The 19,497-nt window shown below is 45.2% G+C and overlaps 1 protein-coding gene across 1 annotated transcript in view; it reads right to left on the reverse strand.

Moving 5' to 3' along the window:
• Window positions 1–15,896, reverse strand: part of LOC134530686 (putative defense protein 3) — a 35,862-nt gene extending 19,966 nt beyond the window's left edge. The window contains exons 1-3 of the mRNA XM_063365755.1: window positions 15,829–15,896; window positions 4,885–5,134; window positions 1,878–2,094 (exon numbers count right to left, since the gene is read on the reverse strand). Of these exons, the coding sequence (XP_063221825.1) occupies window positions 1,878–2,094; window positions 4,885–5,077 (410 nt within the window). The 5' untranslated portion in view covers window positions 5,078–5,134; window positions 15,829–15,896. The remainder of the gene's footprint in view (window positions 1–1,877; window positions 2,095–4,884; window positions 5,135–15,828) is intronic.
• Window positions 15,897–19,497: the final 3,601 nt, after the last annotated feature.

Raw genomic sequence — 19,497 nt, forward strand, 5'->3', positions numbered from 1 at the left:
GCGTTTTGAGATATTCGCAAAAAAAAAACAGCGAAATTTCTGCTTCTTTTTTTTTTTGGTGTTTCGCTTCCAATTCTAACTGTATGTATATATTACAGTAAAAACCTCAATCGTACAGTTTTTAAAAGAGACTAAGTATGCCACAATTTGAGTTCAATTGCAGCTCTGTACATCATATAGTTCTCTAGATACAGCAATTCAAATATTATTAATTTTTCCCCAAAAGTGAAATTTCAAGTTTTGGGTCAAATTATGAACACAATATTGACAAAAACAATGATCCTACGAGGAAAATTGTCAAGAGCGAATTTTAGCAAATCTATTTAACTTTATACTTCTAGCACAAAACGACGCATAACAGGCCAATTAGTTGACTCATAATTTGCAAGAAATCAAAAATTGAGAAAATTCTATTTTGGGATGATATGATCCACACCGTTTCCATATCATTCTTAACATACGAACTCAGTCTCTAGCATGAAACTTTGCACAGGTGGTGTGTGTAAAACAGGAACAGAGCACACCATGAAAAAATTGTTCACCTTCAACTTTACAAAATATGCTAGTTACAAATTATCCAGGGATCTTCGTAAATTTACAGATATCTTCGTTAATGTACGGACACTGAGTTTACTTACATTGGACACTGAGTTTACTTACATTGGACATGAGTCCGAAAGAATATTCTTCGTACATTAACAAAACATTCAAAAACTGGTTAAGTCTGCTGTAGGAACATTATTCTTCCGTCCACGTGTGTGTGTGTTTGCCTTTGTTTAAAACAAAACATACAACTTGGAAGTCAAAATGCTGAGTAGTTTCTGCGAAGATTCAGTTATTTGAAATTTCGAAGAACTCTTCGTTTACGAGGGTTGTCTGAAAAGTTTCCGACCTCAACATGAAGATGGCAGCACTAGTCAACGAAAATTGGGGAATGTGTTTAGTCATGTTTTGGATAATACTGTCTGAAATTTCAGCCATTATGGACGTAAATTGATTTTTTAACCATCGTTTTCGTGAGTCTCTGCATAATAGTTGTTAACGAACGTGATGGCCTCCTCATTCGACAAAAATGTCTGTACTCTGAGTGCAACTTTTAGCCTAGGGAACAAAAAAAAATGTCAATTGGGTTTAGATCTGGTGAGTTAGGAGGGTGGTCAAGCATTTCAAACCGCAGTTCATAGATTTTCACCATGGCAACCGCTGAGGTGTGAGCTGGTGCATTGTTCTGGTGAAACAAATTTTTTTGTTTTTGATAATGTGGCATATTTTGCAATTTCTGGCTTCAGCTTGTCAAGTAATGATGCGTAGTTATGTTATTATTTTTCCAAAATAACAGCCTAGAAAACAGTATCTCTGTTTTTTCTCCGGCCAAAGGAACAGTCTTTGCATTTTTTTAGAGCTGATTCCCCCTTCCCGGTTATTGGTGTCCCATACGTTTATCGTCACCCGAGCTGGTGTGGCCATGTTTGAATTGAGCTTCCCGAAATATACATGTGGTAAATGATGGCGCAGAGTCACCGTGCACACCGTCCAACACGTCTTCAATTAGCGTAGACGTATTCCCTTTCAAAAAGAAATATTTAATGACACTTCGATACTCTTTTTTTTTCATTTTCACAAAAATATGCGCATCGACTAACGAAAACGATGTTTAAAAGATCAATTCACGTCCATAATAACTGAAATTTCAGACAGTGTATTCCAAAACATGACTAAATACATTCCCCAATTTCCGTTGACGAGTGCTGCTATCTTTATGTTGAGGTCGGAAACTTTTCAGACAACCCTCGTATTTGTGTTCAATTATTGGTTGGAAAATAATAAAAAAGGTTACTGTAAATTGTAAGAGCACCGGGGGAAACCGGGGGACTCACGTGAAGTACACGTTGCCCATTCCCTGGGCCGGCGCGGTCCAGATGAGCGTGGCCTGCAGCTTGTCCTTGTTGTCGGCGTGCGTGATGGAGCTGCACTCGGGCAGCAGGTTGATGTTCTCGGCCGCCTCGAAGGCGCCCAGCCACTCGTCCGAGGCCGCGTCGCGCGCCTGCATGAAGAACCCGCGGAACGGCGTGCCGTCCAGCGACGTGATCACCACTGCGGGCCAACAACCAGGTGATCACCACTGCGGGTCAACAACCACGTGATCTACACTGCGGGCCAACAACCATGTGATCACCACTGCGGGCCAACAATGACGTGAACACCACTGCGAGTCAACAACCACGTGATCACCACTGCGGGCCAACAACCACGTGATCTAAACTGCGGGCCTATCAACCATGTGATCACCACTGCGGGTCAACAATGACGTGAACACCACTGCGAGTCAACAACCACGTGATCACCACTGCGGGCCAACAACCACGTGATCACCACTGCGGGCCAACAACCACGTGATCTACACTGCAGCCTATCAACCATGTGATCACCACTGCGGGTCAACAATGACGTGAACACCACTGCGAGTCAACAACCACGTGATCACCACTGCGAGTCAACAACCACGTGATCACCACTGCGGGCCAACAACCACGTGATCTACACTGCGGGCCTATCAACCATGTGATCACCACTGCGGGTCAACAATGACGTGAACACCACTGCGAGTCAACAACCACGTGATCACCACTGCGGGCCAACAACCACGTGATCACCACTGCGGGCCAACAACCACGTGATCAACACTGCGGGCCAACAACCACGTGATCACCACTGCGGGCCAACAACCACGTGATCTACACTGCGGGTCAACAACCACATGATCACCACTGCGGGCCAACAACCACGTGATCTACACTGCGGGTCAACAACCACATGATCACCACTGCGGGCCAACAACCACGTGATCTACACTGCGGGTCAACAACCACATGATCACCACTGCGGGTCAACAATGACGTGATCAACACTGAGGGCCAACAACCACATGATCACCACTGCAGCTCAAAAACCACATGAAAAACCACTGCGGGTCAACAATGACGTGATAACCACTGCTGGCCGACAAAGTAATGACCACCACTGCGGGTCAACAATTACGTGAACCACACTGCGGGTCAACAATGACATGATCCCCACTGCAGGCCAACAATGACGTGATCACCACTGCGGGTCAAAAATAACGTGATCACCACTGCGGGCCAACAATGACGTGATCACCATTGCGGGCCAACAATTACGTGATCACCACTACAGACCAACAACGATGCTCTTCTCATGTGTAATACTCCATGGGGATAGACAACCTTTCTATTGTAGCTACAAAAAAAAACACATCTGACTTCAAGAATAAATTGGCAACTTAAAGCTAGCTAACAAAATTGTATATAAAAATTCAAAACTTACCTTTCAGGGTAAAATAGTGCAAGACTTTCATAGTTATAATAATAATAAGAAATAAAAGCTTTATGTCTTCAAAGCGAATATATAATACCTTTGCGATGTTTACCAAGAGTGCAGGTAGTAATTGATAATTTATCTACCAAAATGACAAAAACAAACATCTGACTGGCAACCAAAAACGAAGGTCACAACAGTACCTCAGCTGTGATTCCAGCATAGCAGAATCTGACAGCTACGCGGCTACCAGGAGGTTATCGCCAGTGACAGCTACGCGGCTACCAGGAGGTTATCGCCAGTGACAGCTACGTGGCTACCAGGAGGTTATCGCCAGTAACAGCTACGTGGCTACCAGGAGGTCAGTAACAGCTACGTGGCTACCAGGAGAATATCGCCAGTAACAGCTACGCGGCTACCAGGAGGTTATCGCCAGTAACAGCTACGCGGCTACCAGGAGGTTATCGCCAGTGACAGCTACGCGTCTACCAGGAGGTTATCGCCAGTAACAGCTACGCGGCTATCAGGAGGTTGTCGCCAGTAACAGCTACGCGGCTACCAGGAGGTCAGTAACAGCTACGTGGATACCAGGAGAATATCGCCAGTAACAGCTACGTGGCTATCAGGAGGTTATCGCCAGTAACAGCTACGCGGCTACCAGGAGGTTATCGCCAGTGACAGCTACGCGGCTACCAGGAGGTTATCGCCAGTGACAGCTACGCGGCTACCAGGAGGTTATCGCCGGTAACAGCTACGCGGCTACCAGGAGGTTATCTCCGGTAACAGCTACGCAGCTACCAGGAAGTTATCGCCACTAACAGCTACGCGGCTACCAGGAGGTCAGTAACAGCTACGCGGCTACCAGGAGGTCAGTAACAGCTACACGGCTACCAGGAGGTCAGTAACAGCTACACGGCTACCAGGAGGTCAGTAACAGGTACGCGGCTACCAGGAGGTTATCGCCAGTAACACCTACGCGGCTACCAGGAGGTTATCGCCAGTAACAGCTACGTGGCTACCAGGAGGTTATCGCCAGTAACAGCTACGTGGCTATCAGGAGGTTATCGCCAGTAACAGCTATGCGGCAATCAGGAGGTTATCACCAGTAACAGCTATGCGGCTACCAGGAGGTCAGTAACAGCTGCGTGGCTACCAGGAAAATATCGCCAGTAACAGCTACGTGGCTATCAGGAGGTTATAGCCAGTAACAGCTGCGCGGCTACCAGGAGGTTATAGCCAGTAACAGCTGCGCGGCTACCAGGAGGTTATCGCCGGTAACAGCTACGCGGCTACCAGGAGGTTATCTCCGGTAACAGCTACGCAGCTACCAGGAGGTTATCGCCACTAACAGCTACGCGGCTACCAGGAGGTCAGTAACAGCTACGCGGCTACCAGGAGGTCAGTAATAGCTACACGGCTACCAGGAGGTCAGTAACAGGTACGCGGCTACCAGGATGTTATCGCCAGTAACAGCTACGCGGCTACCAGGAGGTTATGGCCGGTAACAGCTACGCGGCTACCAGGAGGTTGACGGGGCAGGTCACGCACCTGAGATCTTGTCGCCGGGGGAGTAGGTGTCCGCCGATGCGGTGACGGAGTAGGGCGGCGCGTCGACCCTGGGGCGCGCCTGGCCGTGGTGGGGCTGGTTCCTGCGCGCCTTCACACACACGTCGATTGGCGCGCCGTCGGGGAAGGCGAGCGCCGCGGCGGGCAGCAGCAGCAGCAGCAAGGCTCGCGGCATGACTGGGGCTGGGTCCGTCCGGGGCCCCGGGGGGTCTCTTATAGCGGCGCGCCCCGCCTGCCAGCCCGGGCCCGTTGTAGCGGGTGGGGGTCTCCCTCCAGTAGCCCGCACACCGCGACCACCGGGTCTAGCGGCGATACACGCCGACAAGCAGTTATCGACGGGGGAACACCACATAACTTAGAAAGTAACAACTTTGAACTGTCATAACTTAGAAAACTTGTAAAAATCCACATAACTTAGAAACATACAACTTAGATCGATCATAACTTAGAAACATACAACGCAGAACCACACAAATTATAAACGTCATTACATAGAAAGTCATAACTTAGAACTAATATAACTTAGAACTGTCATAACTTAGAATCATAGAAACATGTAACTTAGAAACACGCAACGCAGAACCACACAACTTAGAAACGTCATAACGTATAAAATCATATCTTAGAACTATCACAAGTTAGAAAAACTTAGAACTGTCATGACTTATAAACACACAACTTAGAAACACGCAACGCAGAACCACACAACTTAGAAACGTCATAACTTAGAATTATCACTGCTTAGAAACACACAACTTAGAACTGTCATAACGTAGAACTGTCATAACCTAAAAACACGTAAGAGTGAATAAGCGTACTTTTCTGTGCCTAAGGATTTCAACCATTGAAGCGTTATATAAAAATATTACTGTCAAATCAACAGGCTTATAATACATAAATAGTTTAGTAGCAGTACCAAACAGCTGTTTTTGTTTTGACGTGACAACGTCTTATAAATCGATGAACGCCGGCTTCACGCACGAAAAAATTTGTCACGTTCCTCCTGAGACTACCGTGCAAGAACCGGCCAACCAGCGTGCGAGAAAAAATCTTCTGTGATATCAAACAGGTTAAGGCGGGTAATTTTTTTACTAATTGTTCGTGATTATATTTTAAACAAAATTATTTAAACTAAATTCAGCAAAAATATTTTTTAAATAATATTTGAAAATTAAAAAAAGTATGCAATTTTTTTTACTCAATGTGTTCTTGTGACGTTATCACGTAAAATTATCATTCGTAAACCGACTTTACAGATAACCCCCCCCCCCTTTTTTTTAGCAAACTAACTCTATTGAATTGACAGTGTTCCGTAAGAATCCAAGGAGGTAGAGAACTTCATGGGTGCGGTGACCTCGGCATAGAGACCGGAAGACTTAGCGGTTAAAATGGCCTTCAGGATAGACTGCACATTCCCCTGTACACTCGGGCAATAACGCCTGTTCATTGGCTGCTGACTTGTAAGTCGTCTCAGCTGGTTTGTCTGTGATTCGATCCTTCTTTGGTTGAGGTTTTATTTATAACTGGTGGAGATTCGTCCAGATGAACAGTAAGCCAATAGCAATATCATCTAAAATGTATATGTATTTGACTTCTAGCCTATCGCCGAATGAATCCACGGAATTTTTCCGGTCTCTAGTCATGAGACCACCGGAAAAATTTAGTCACTGTTTTCAACAAAAATTTTTTTATAGGTGGCAATACAGTAATTTTTAGTGTCTACCGAACACTATTTTAGATGACTGTTAGGACTTAAAATATATTTTTATTTTTAATATATTTTAATATTGACATAAATCATAACTCGTGGTTTCACAAATTATATATATATCGTAATAAATTTTCAGGAATAAAAAATCTTAAGTATGACAAGACAATTTATTTTTCAAAATAATTTGTGAAACCACGACTTACGATTTATGTCAATATTAAAATATATTAAAAATAAAAATATACTTTAAGTCATATTATATATATATATATTTGCTATTTGTGTATCGTAAAATGCTTAGTCACCAAATATAATATTTTTCCTCACAGGTTGTTTTCGCAAAATATTCTGCGGAACCACAAAGTGATCTTCTGTGGAGCCCAGGGTCTCAAAAAGGAAAAAAAAAAAAAAAAAAAGATTCAATGGACGTAATCTCCTCGAAATCGTGATACCACGATCAACTCATGAATTATGAGTCACGCCGGAGCGAGGGGGAACCTCATCATGAGTCTGACACCTCGCTCACGGAGGCGCGCTCCATCAACTGTCAACTCGCCGCGCTCATTGGGCCGTGACTGTCTACGTGACAAGCACGGGACCTTCGCTCTGCCCTTGTTCCGCTGTGCTCTGTTGCCACATGTACGCCACAGAGCACACAAGTTTCAAACACAACTTTATAACGTAATAACAATTTATCAAAATACGTCTGAAACATTGTATTGATTAAAGTTAAAATTTGGAATGAGAATTTTGGCAATCCTTTTTCCTGTTTTATTTCATCAAGGGCATCAAATATGACTTTTTTTTATTCCTAAGGAGTTCTATTTGAAAGATGCCATTTTTATTTAATTTGTATTTGTCAAAAAATAGCACATAATTTTATGGAATATAGTTTCCTACTGATACAAATAGTTTCTCCTGTGATATAACGATGATTGTTTAGCATTAATTTATTTTTTAGAATGTTTACTACTGTGATAATACTTCCAATAGACACTAATGTATGGTTTTTAAAATTATCATTAAATAGTAAAGTAAAATTTTTTCTGAAAATTTTACAATTAAAGATGGTAATCAAAAAAATTAAATTTTAACTAACTGTGTAGTCACACTCTGGCATCAGTGGTCACCATTTACACCGTACTGCACTCTAGGCGTGGGACAGACTATAGCCATAGCTAGGACCATGTAGTTTTCGCGAAAAGATTTATAGACCAGCTTTGTGTTAAAACACCGTAGCATCGTCTGTGTTCCGTGATTGGTTGTGTTTCTTTCCGTTGTATGTTTACTGTCGGTCCACAGATCACAGTCGTTCATTGCGGAAGCCAACACATTCTGACTGGCCCGGCCAAACAGGGCAATGGCTTCTCTCGCAGACGGCAGCCAATCGCAAGGAAACAATCGCTAACGCGAACATAACTTTTTGCAGTCTAACGAGCGATCAGATTTATTCGCGAAAACACCTGCCCCTAGCCATATCTGTTATAGGGGTGGTAGGAAACTGCTACACCAGTTTACATCGCGACCCCATGGGGTTCGCCACACGCTTTGTTGACTGCGGCAAGATTTCCCGCTGTTTGCGTGAATCCATGACCTAGTTAAGGCAGTGAAAAATTTAACTTATTGTATGGCAATTCGTACGCAGTTGTAGGCGTGCGAGATAAAAAGTTGTTAATTTTATATTACAATTTTGTCTATCCTCATAGCATAACTTCGTTGTTTGACAAGCAAAAAACAAAAAATTCCATAAGAACATAGCAGACTGTAAGTCTACAGGCAGGCGAGGGGTCAGTATAGTTGGAGATAATGAATGAGGTATAGTGACGAGATAGTCTGCAATCCTTTGTAGCTTCTTACACTCTGATTGAAAGAAAAATTCTTGGGGCATGTATTTTTCGCGAAAAATTCCGATGGCTCATTAGACTGCAACACGGTATTGTTTCCTTGTGATTGTTGGCCATCTGCACGAGAAGCAATTGCCCTGCTTGGCCGGACAATTCTGGACACGTTTGCTTCCTCGCTGGATGGCTATTGAATTGATTGGTGTTCCGACAGTAGACATGTATCTGAAATCCTTCTTTGGTTGAGGGTTTATAATTGGTTGAGATTCGTACAGATGAACAGTAAGCCAATAGCAAAGTCATCTAAAAGGTACATGTATTTGACTTCTAGCCTATCACCGAATGATTCTGCGAATTTTTCCGGTCTCTATTCATGCTTATTAATGTACGCAGATAATACTCAGTAAAAGATTTAATAATAAGTTTAATTATTCTAGGTACTGGGACAACACAAAACATAAATGCCCAGGCAAGAATCTATTTTTTTACATTTATGTAAATGTAAAAATTTACAAATATCTGTTATTTTAAGTTCTTAAAACGTATTCGTTTCATGAGGAATTTTGATTCAATAAAATGTCTAGGACATGCGCCACTGCAGTCTGTTTGTGCCTGATGACGGGAACAGACGCCAGTTCCCGAAACGTCGCAACTGTTTTGTCATAGGGGACCTAATGGGTTCGTCGATGTTTTTTCGTGGTTGTGTTGTCCATAATATATGTTTATCTTCATCGCTGTGTTCGTATATTTACTACGTAGACCAGGTTCCATGTTTACTGATATTGTTAGTCCGGTGTGTTCGCCTCTGCCGTTGCCGTTGTGCTGTCCATAATACCATCGTTTGGTTTATCTGTTTGGCATCACGTAGAGACCTGTAAAATTCGCGGATTCATTTCGCGATAGGATAGAGTCCAAATACTTTCGAAATTATTTTGCTTCAGTGATTGGGCCACAGTTTATCTGAAGGACTCTCGACCAGTGAAAAATCTTTAACAGAAGAATAAGCGAATAACGATCATTCCAGTCAACAGGTGTTACGAGTCGGTAACCAATCAGCAGATGTAATTTGCACGAGTGCATAGAGGATCATGGAGTCTATCCTTTAGGGATTTGAAATCGCGAATTTTACAGGTTTCTACGGCTATAGCAAAAGCAATTTAAATATATATATATTATATATGTGTGTGTGTGTATTTGGATTGTAGTCCATCGCGAAATAAATCCGTAAATAATTTTTCCCCCGGGCTCCGCTGGTGTGATGTTGTGCACGCAGTAGGACTCGCCCGGGGCTCTGCCCGTGACTGACCCAGTCGCGACTCTACGGGCCGCGGGTACGGGGGGCGCAGCGCAGGGAAAGTTAATGGGCCGCGAGGAAACCCGCTCCGCCCCGCCGTCCCGCTCCGAGGGCCCACACGTCGGGACAGCGCACACCGACCCCGACACTCAGGCAGGCGTTTGTTTGGTAGAAGAAAAAGGGGTGTATCTGTATAGTCTCGGTTTACGGACGATAATTTCACTTGATGACATCATAAGAAAACATTTATGAAAAATTGCATACTTTTTAAATTATCAAATATTATGTAAATTTTTTTTGCAAATTTAATTTAAATAATTTGTTTAAATATAATCACGATGAATTTGGTAAAAAAAAAAAAAAAAGCCCGCCTTAACATGTTTTGATATTATAGAAGATTTTCTTCGAAAGGTGGTTGGCCGGTTCTTGCACAATCGGCTCAGGCGGAACGTGACAATTTTTCGTGCGTGCAGCCGTGCTTTCATCTATTTATGAGACGTTATCACGTCAAAAATAAACAGGAATATTCACAGTGAAATTACAGGTTCAATAATATTTCTTGGACATTTTGCACTACCTGTCATGGGGAAAATTCATACATTCAAAATAAGAAATAAAAAAAATGAAAACATTAACAGGTGATGCCTAGAGACCTGTAAAATACGCGATTTCAAATCCCTAAAGGATAGACTCCATGATCCTCTATGCACTCGTGCACATTACATCTGCTTATTGGTTACCGACTCGTAACACCTGTTGACTGGAATGATCGTGATTCGCTAATTCTTCTGTTAAAGATTTTTCATTGGCCCAGAGTCCTTCAGATAAACTGTGGCCCACTCACTGAAGCAAAATAATGTGAAAAGAATTTGGACTCTTTCCTATCGCGAAATGACTCCGCGAATTCTACAGGTCTCTAGCTATCGTAGAGACCGGAAATATTCGCGGATTCATTCGGCGATAGGCTAGAAGTCAAATACATATACCTTTTAGATGATTTTGCTTTTGGCTTACTGTTCATCTGTACGAATCTCAACCAATTATTAACCCTCAACCAAAGAAGGATCGAATCACAGACAAACCAGCTGAGACTACTTTCAAGTCAGCAGCCAATGAACTGGCGTTATTTGCCCAAGTGTACCGGGGTGTGTGCAGTCAATCCTGAAGGCTATTGAAACCGCGAATTTTTCCGTTCTCTACTTATTTGTTTGAGGGTTTGTCATTGGTCTAGGTTAATAGTGAGCCAATAGCGGAAGCGGCTTAAATGTGTATATATGTATATATATGTTTGAATTTGAGCCTATCACGAAAAGAATCAGCGAATTTTTCCGGCCTCTAGTAATCTCGGGGTAAAGACTGGTGGTGTGCACTCGTGGTGGAGGTAGAGCAGCCTCGGAGTGGACTCGTAGTGGTTCAGGAGTACCTCAAGGAAGCCAGCCACCTCACTTCATTGTCTCCTCACATGCATAGCGGCTGACAGGAGGCGAGTGCTGTGACCTCCGTGCCGACAAGGTCACTGATCACAGGTGACTAGATTCGAGCGAATTAATTCGGTATCAGATTACTCATACCTAGCTACCGGAAAAATTCGCGAATTTATTTCGCGATTTGCTAAAATACAAATAGTTATACCTCAGTGCTGCCTCTGCTATTGGGTCACAACTCACCTGGACGAATCTGGGCCAATGAGAAACACCCGACCAAAGCTTTATCGAATCACAGGCTGCTACGTTGGGACGCCTCACAAGACAGCAGCCAATGAGTGGGTGGCATTTGACCGAGTGTACGTACAACTTTGGAGTTCATCCTAGAGGTCATTGAACCCGCGAATTTTTCCGGTCCCTAGCTATTGGCTCACAACTCACCTGGATGACTCTGGGCCAATGAGAAACACCCGACCAAAGCTTTATTGAATCACAGGCTGCTACGTTGTAACGTCTCAAAACACAGCAGCCAATGAGTGGATGAAATTTGACCGAGTGTATGTAGAACTATGGAATTCATCCTACAGGTCATTAAACCCGCGCTAATTTTTCCGGTCTCTACTCATACCGTTATGGAATTCGTCATCTTGTCTCCTAGACATCATTCTTTGCGGGTACACTAAGACACATGATTGATTATACTTTTTCCGCACTTTCAATTCCTAGTCTTCCCAGGTTTACGTCGACTATTCAAAAATATTTTTCACATTATGTTTTGTCAACTAAGTATTCATTATTTAACATTGTATCAATCTTTATTTATACCGAGTGTATCAAAATTCATGTTACAACACTTGAGGGTAGAAAGCTCTTATTATTTGCAACCAATTTTTGCCAATAAACATGTTGCCGGAAACGCGTAGTTAAGCCCCTGTAGCCCCAGAAAGAGTCAACGTAGGCAACCCGTTGGGCTTTGTGCGAGACAGACGATGCTGTGGTGAATTACGTGTTTACGACGCCGGGCAGCGCTCGAGAGGACTGTACGATGTCGAATGCTGACCCCCGCCTCTTTTTACTTCCGTTGGTGGCGCCCTCACCTCTTTTCTTCCGTTCGTGCCGTGCCATAGCACTGCGCAGCATGACATCACAGTGTCGCAGTGTGTTTTGATATCACTGGTGGTCTGTCGTTGACTGTTCTGTCGTACAAGCAAACTCGTGGTGTCATTTCTTTCGCTGTGGTTCTGAAAAGGGCGACGTTTTAGTGGAGCTCAATGGAGTACACGTTTAGTGAGTACACGGACATGCTGCTTGTTTACGGGGAAGCTAGACAAAATGGACGAGCCGCCCGTCGTTTGTACGAAGAACGATATCCGGGTCGTAGGATTCCAGCTCACACCATGTTTGCAAGACTTACTCAGCGAATGCGTGATACTGGTACATGTGCCGTCACAAGACAAAATGCTGATGCTCCACGCAGGGTTCGTACTCCCAGTTTTGAAGAAGATGTACTTCAGAGATTTGTTGAGAGTCCGGATACAAGCACAAGGGCAAAAGGTTCCGATATGGACGCTGACAAAATGGCTGTTTGGCGAGTTCTTCATGAGCAACTCTTCTACCCGTACCACCTTCAAAAAGTGCAACACATGGGTCCGGCGGACTATCCTCTTCGCATGACCTTTTCTCGTTGGTACATTCGAAGAGTATTGAGGAACCCCAAGTTAGCGCTTTTATTTAGCTATGAAGCCAAGTTCACTCAAGACGCTATTCTCAATTCGCACAACAGTCATGTTTGGAATGATGTCAATCCGCATGCAACGTGTGTTACAGCTCGCCAGGAACGTTTTTCAGTTAATGTGTGGGCCGGTATTGTTGACGGCGAACTAATCGGGCCTTTTTTTCTTCCGCCACGACTTACCGGCGCTGGATACCTCCACTTCCTTCAGAACGAACTACCAGGTCTTCTTGAAGAGGTTCCATTGCATGTCCGACGTGTGATGTGGTACCGACATGACGGGGCACCACCTCATTTTTCCCTGCAAGTGCGAGAGTATTTAAACTCAACATTTCCAAACCGATGGATTTGATGAGCGGGCCCTGTCGCATGGCCGCCAAGGTCTCCGGACCTAACCTCATTATATTTCTTTCTGTGGGGTTACGTAAAAGGGCTTATCTACGCTACGCCAGTAGAAACGGTAGAAGAGCTTACACAGTGAATCATTGAAGCGTTCGAAATAATAAGGTCGACTCCACACATGCTCCAGTGTATCCGTGAAAACATGATTCGCCGTTGCCACCTCTGTGTAGCTCAAGGTGGGCGTGTTTTTGAGCCGTTGCTTTAGGCTGTCACGTTTTTAAAACGTATGCAACAATTTCAATGTTGTGAAACAAAGCCGAAGCTGTGATTGATTTCAGAATGGAATTAAAATCTGTGCCACGATTAAAAAGGTTATTTCTCTACTCGAACGCCCGCACATCCACAAAATAACACTCTACAACGGGTTGCCTACGCTGACTCTTTCTGGGGCTACAGGGGCTTAACTACGTGTTTCCGGCAACATGTTTATTGGCAAAAATGGTTGCAAATAATAAGAGCTTTCTACCCTCAAGCATTGTAACATGAACTTTGATATACCGGTATATATAAGATTATATATTATCTATGTAAAAAATTCTATAACATACTGCTACATTTATACATTCTCTATCAAGTACTGCAACTACCACTTGTAACTTGTTTAACGTGCCCAGATCGATGTAGCACCTCCTACCATTCCGGGCTGAGCCTCCGTCGACACAGCACGGGCTCAAGAACAGGATATTCCATTTCAATGTAACCTGGAAATGATTGGAGAGGAGCTGCAACCCATGCCACCCACTCCCCCTGAACCCGTAGTAGACTCATGGTATGCCCTGCTCCAAGAGTATCACAAAGCATTTAACCAGGTCCACCATGTCTCGGGTATCTGGTAACAGAGCGCAGCGCTGATGAGAGCGCACCGAGGAGATGCCTGCGGGGAGAGGCGCCAAGGGGTCTCAGATCCCCAGAGGCTGCGAGCTGGACCACTTTCACTCTCGCGCCTCGCGCGCACGGGGACCGCTGCTTTCACGCGGCCCGTCGTCAAGTCACGCGCCATCAACACTGTGTTCCCTCGCGCGGGTCACAACATTGCCCTCCGTCAACCCAGGCCCCGTGGTCAGGCGGCGTGACGCCGTAGTTATGCTCACCTCAGGGCACCGTACCTCGCTGCCGGTCGGCGTGGCGCGGTGGTTACGCTCACCTCAGGGCGACGAACCTCGCACCCAGGAGGCGTGATGTGGTGTTTATGCTCACTTCAGGGCACCATATCTCGCTGCCGGGCGGCGTGGCGTGGTGGTTACGCTCACCTCAGGCCGTCGTACCTCGCTGCTGGGCAGCGTGGCGCGGTTGTTATGCTCACCTCAGGGCACCATACCTCGCACCCAGGAGGCATGGCGCGGTGGTTATGCTCACCTCAGGGTGCCATACCTCGGTGCCGGGCGGCATGGCGCGGTGGTTATGCTCACCTCAATGCGCCATACCTCGCTGCCGGTCGGCGTGGCGTGGTGGTTACGCTCACCTCAGGGCGTCGTATTTCGCTGCCTGGCGGCGTAGCGCGGTGGTTACGCTCACCTCAGGGCGACGAACCTCGCACCCAGGAGGCGTGGTGTGGTGTTTATGCTTACTTCAGGGCACCATATCTCGCTGCCGGGCGGCGTGGCGTGGTGGTTACGCTCACCTCAGGGCGTCGTACCTCGCTGCTGGGCGGCGTGGCGCGGTGGTTATGCTCACCTCAGGGCAACGTATCTCGCTGCTGGGCGGCGTGGCGCGGTGGTTACGCTCACCTCAGGGCGTGGTACCTCACTGCTGGGCGGCGTGGCGCGGTGGTTATGCTCACCTTAGGGCGTGGTACCTCACTGCTGGGCGGCGTGGCGCGGCGGTTATGCTCACCTCAGGGCATCGTACCTCGCTGCCGGGCGGCATGGCGCGGTGGTTACGCTCACCTCAGGGCAACGTATCTCGCTGCTGGGCGGCGTGGCGCGGTGGTTACGCTCACCTCAGGGCGTGGTACCTCACTGCTGGGCGGCGTGGCGCGGTGGTTATGCTCACCTTAGGGCGTGGTACCTCGCTGCTGGGCGGCGTGGCGCGGTGGTTATGCTCACCTCAGGGCAACGTATCTCGCTGCTGGGCGGCGTGGCGCGGTGGTTACGCTCACCTCAGGGCGTGGTACCTCACTGCTGGGCGGCGTGGCGCGGTGGTTATGCTCACCTCAGGGCATCGTACCTCGCTGCCGGTCGGCGTGGCGTGGTGGTTACGCTCACCTTAGGGCGTGGTACCTCACTGCTGGGCGGCGTGGCGCGGTGGTTATGCTCACCTCAGGGCATCGTACCTCGCTGCCGGGCGGCATGGCGCGGTGGTTACGCTCACCTTAGGGCGTGGTACCTCACTGCTGGGCGGCGTGGCGCGGTGGTAATGCTCACCTCAGGGCATCGTACCTCGCTGCCGGTCGGCGTGGCGTGGTGGTTACTCTCACTTCAGGGCTTCGTACCTCGCTGCTGGGCGGCGTGGCGCGGTGGTAATGCTCACCTCAGGGCGTCGTACCTCGCTGCCGGGCGGCGCGGCGCGGTGGTAATGCTCACCTCAGGGTGCCGCACTCAGCCCCACGCACCGAGGATATCAGTAGTTATATCTGCTGACGACACTTCCCTCATACTTCAAGGAGAATAGGCTTTGACCTTGGAAGTTCATACCAGGTTTGCGCGTACTTTTTCAGTTGGGGAGTCTTTCCTAACAAAGAGAAGTCGCAAGTCGTGTTTGCGACTAATGCCGGGAACTCCCACCAGCGCCATTACCACTAATGAGGAAGAAATACCATATAAGAACACTATTAATTACTTAGGTATGATCATAGACCACACGATGACAAACGACGACCGCACAGACTTCCTTAAACAAACATTTACAAAAAGACTGATAGCGGTTAGTGGAAAACAGGGTGTCAAATGATGCATTAATGTTTTTGGAACATAGGTATAAGTTAATTTTTGAAGTATATAATTATACAATTTTATTTAATCAAAATAATATTTATTATGTGTTTGATTATAAACTTAATAAATAAACTAACATAATAATTAAATTATTATGTTAGTTTATATTTAAGAATACTTTAATATGTGATTAATGACAGCTCATAAGAGCCAAAAAACTGCATTTGACACTTCAAGAAAATTTTTTCGTAAGGCATGGATAATAAAGAGTTTTAAACACTCTTTACCCTACGATGAATGTTACAGATTTGATCTTCAAATGGTTTGCTTCATAAATGATAAAATAAACGTACGGTATATAAAATGTTTTTCAAACACACATAAAACTGAAAAATAAAACTTTCAAGGCATTGATGAACTGCCTGTGTGTGGTCGGCTTTTGCGCGGTATGCGACCACACAGCCTCGAACGTATGCAACTGGGCAACATCTAGTGTACGGCGAGTGGCCTAGCAATAAGGAGTTCCCCTGCCCACTCCTGCTCTTACTGTGGGCATTGACAGTCCCCAAGGCCTGCTAGGAACAACGTTATTCCTTTGCGGCATCAACACCATCAAATTAAAATTAAAATTTGAGCCAGAATACTCGTTAGACATGCTCATGTACCAGTAGGCTGTGAGGTAAAAAATAAAATAAAAATAATAATTGCCAAAGGAAACAGCATTCAAAAAATTTAAGGGAATTAGTGTAATTAGTATTTGATTAATAACAAATAATTATGCATAAATCTTAAAAAAGTAAATAATAAAAGAAATTAGAAATAAAAATAAAAATTAAACTCTGAAACTTTCTAGTTCTTTCTGGAATTCATTACCCATGCTGCAACCCAGACTGGATCTTAATATCAAATTTACCAGCTTAATAAAACATTTACAAAAAAAAATTTATATTTTTAAATATAAAAAAATGCACCATAACCAAAAAGATCTTGAAAAGATAACTTTGAAAACTATATACATATAATCAAATGAATTCATTAACCAATTAGTAGGGACACCTGTATTTCGCGAATACATTTCGTGTCAAGGTATTTCACAAAATACTGTAGCTTTTCTCCTGTGGTTATTGGCTGAGGTCGGTGAGAGGTGTCGTCCCGCTCTTGACGGGGCCAATGAGAATGTGGTCATCATACTGCTGCACACCTCACAATTTGCCATGACTCTTAGAAAAAGCTACAGTGTTTTGTGAAATACCCTGACATGAAATTAAATCGCGAAATACAGGTGTCCCTACCAATCAGTGGCAACCGCTACACTCCTTTACGCAGGGCTGTATCCGATCCCTGGCTCTTTGCAGGGAATTTCTTCCTGAGCAACACGTCTTCCAAGGTCGTGGTAACCCAGGAGTCTCCCGTCGCTCCCAGCTGCAGTCTGGTTTGACTCACTATGATACCCGTAGTTCGGCATGAGACGTAATTTTTAAACGTTATCTATACTACCCTTGTAAATATTTGTTTAATTATTGATTTATCCCTTCCCTTTACTATGCATTGAACGGGTCGCGCCTATAGCCCGCCTCAATGACGCAGGGACACCCCTTACGAGGCAGGCATCTAGGTGGCGCTAAGGGCGACACTGGCTGGCGCACCGCACGCATCTTCGCCTCTACGCACCGGACACCCAACTGGCGTGCAGACTTGGCGGTGGTACCGCGCCTCTACAGTGACTCCAAACTACGACCCCACGGGCTTCTGCTGGCATTTCCTGCACCACTCGTGTACAATACTTAGGGACCGGAAAAATTCGCGGTTTCAATAGCCTTCAGGATAGACTGCACATTCCCCTGTACACTCGGGCAAATAAACACCAGTTCATTGGCTGCTGACTTGTGAGTCGTCTCAGCTGGTTTTGTCTGTGATTCGATCCTTCTTTGGTTGAGGGTTTATAATCTGTTGAGATTCGTACGGATGAATAGTAATCCAATAGCAAAATCATCTAAAAGGTATATGTATTTGACTTCTAGCCTATCGCCGAATGAATCCGCGAATTTTTCCGGTCTAACAATACTAGATCCGCGACCTCGGTTATCGCGTGTCGCGACACGTGTGTGCGTCATCAGCCCGCTGACGGCCGCGTTCCGGCGTCTCGAGCCGAGGGAGACGTGGCGGACGTTGCCGGTAGCCGGTGTGCTTTTCTCCGGGTGCTCCCTGCTCCTCTCTCGTATTACCCTCCCTCGCCTCATTGTCCCTCTCACCGCGTGGACGCAAGAGGAATATGAATATTTAATCGTTTGACAAAGCTTTATTCTGGCTGCTGGCACGGCGGTGAACAGAACGGATAAGTTGTTTTTGGTCGAGGCAAGAGAATGGTAAACACCATTCCAACATGGCAAATAGAACATCTGAGGCCAACATCCAGATGCCCAGCAAGACACCAGCTGGCATCTGGATGAAAAGAAGAAAAGTTAGTGCTCCTAGTATACCCTAACGGGTTCAGATCTAGGAGGTGGAGGTAGAGAGGCCTGGCCAGGCTTCGGCCCCAAACAACTTGCCACTCTCACCGCACACCGCACACCGCACACCGCACACCGCACTCTACACATGCCACATTGCGACTTGGCTGGTGCACAGTCCTACCGCGATTTAAATATAGAGCTTCGACGATATTTTTAATATCCGTAATAATTGTTAAAATATCTTTTAAAGTACCTCTTGTCCCTGAAGCTAGCCGAGCTGTAAGATATTGGCTATCCTGGATATAATGTAACAGTTTGTATGTCTGGATGTTGGTAACCTATCACGTAATTATTACTGAATCTAATTAGGATAACTTTGGAAATCTGGTCGCCCATACATCGAATTAAATCTAGTGTTTCTATAATCCTTATAATAATAATCTTGCCAAATTATTAACCATGAAATAATTTTACAAATATAACGAACATACATGAGCCGCAATATTTATAACATTTGTTCGTTGTCTACCTCATATGTTTGCATTAATATTTAATTGAAACTTTATAGCAAGATAGATATAATTAAAATACACATTAATTATGTTGATGATACTACGACTATGAATTTTTCCTTATTGATATGGATGAGTGGTCAGAGCGCTTCGTAACGAGAGACAACCACAGAGGAAGGAAGATGTAGTGGCTAACATCGAATACTTATCAACGCCTTATCAAGGACTCTTGGTATAACATATCACTGTTTAAGTCAGTACTGGCGCAATAGTCAGGACACTTCTATTTCGGATAAGGGATTTTGATTTGAAGTTCAGATGTCCAGCCCATGTAGTGAATCCTTGTTGAGAGT

Source organism: Bacillus rossius, chromosome 1, assembly GCF_032445375.1.
Source record: "Bacillus rossius redtenbacheri isolate Brsri chromosome 1, Brsri_v3, whole genome shotgun sequence".
In the NCBI taxonomy this organism is placed as follows: Eukaryota; Metazoa; Arthropoda; class Insecta; order Phasmatodea; family Bacillidae; genus Bacillus; species Bacillus rossius.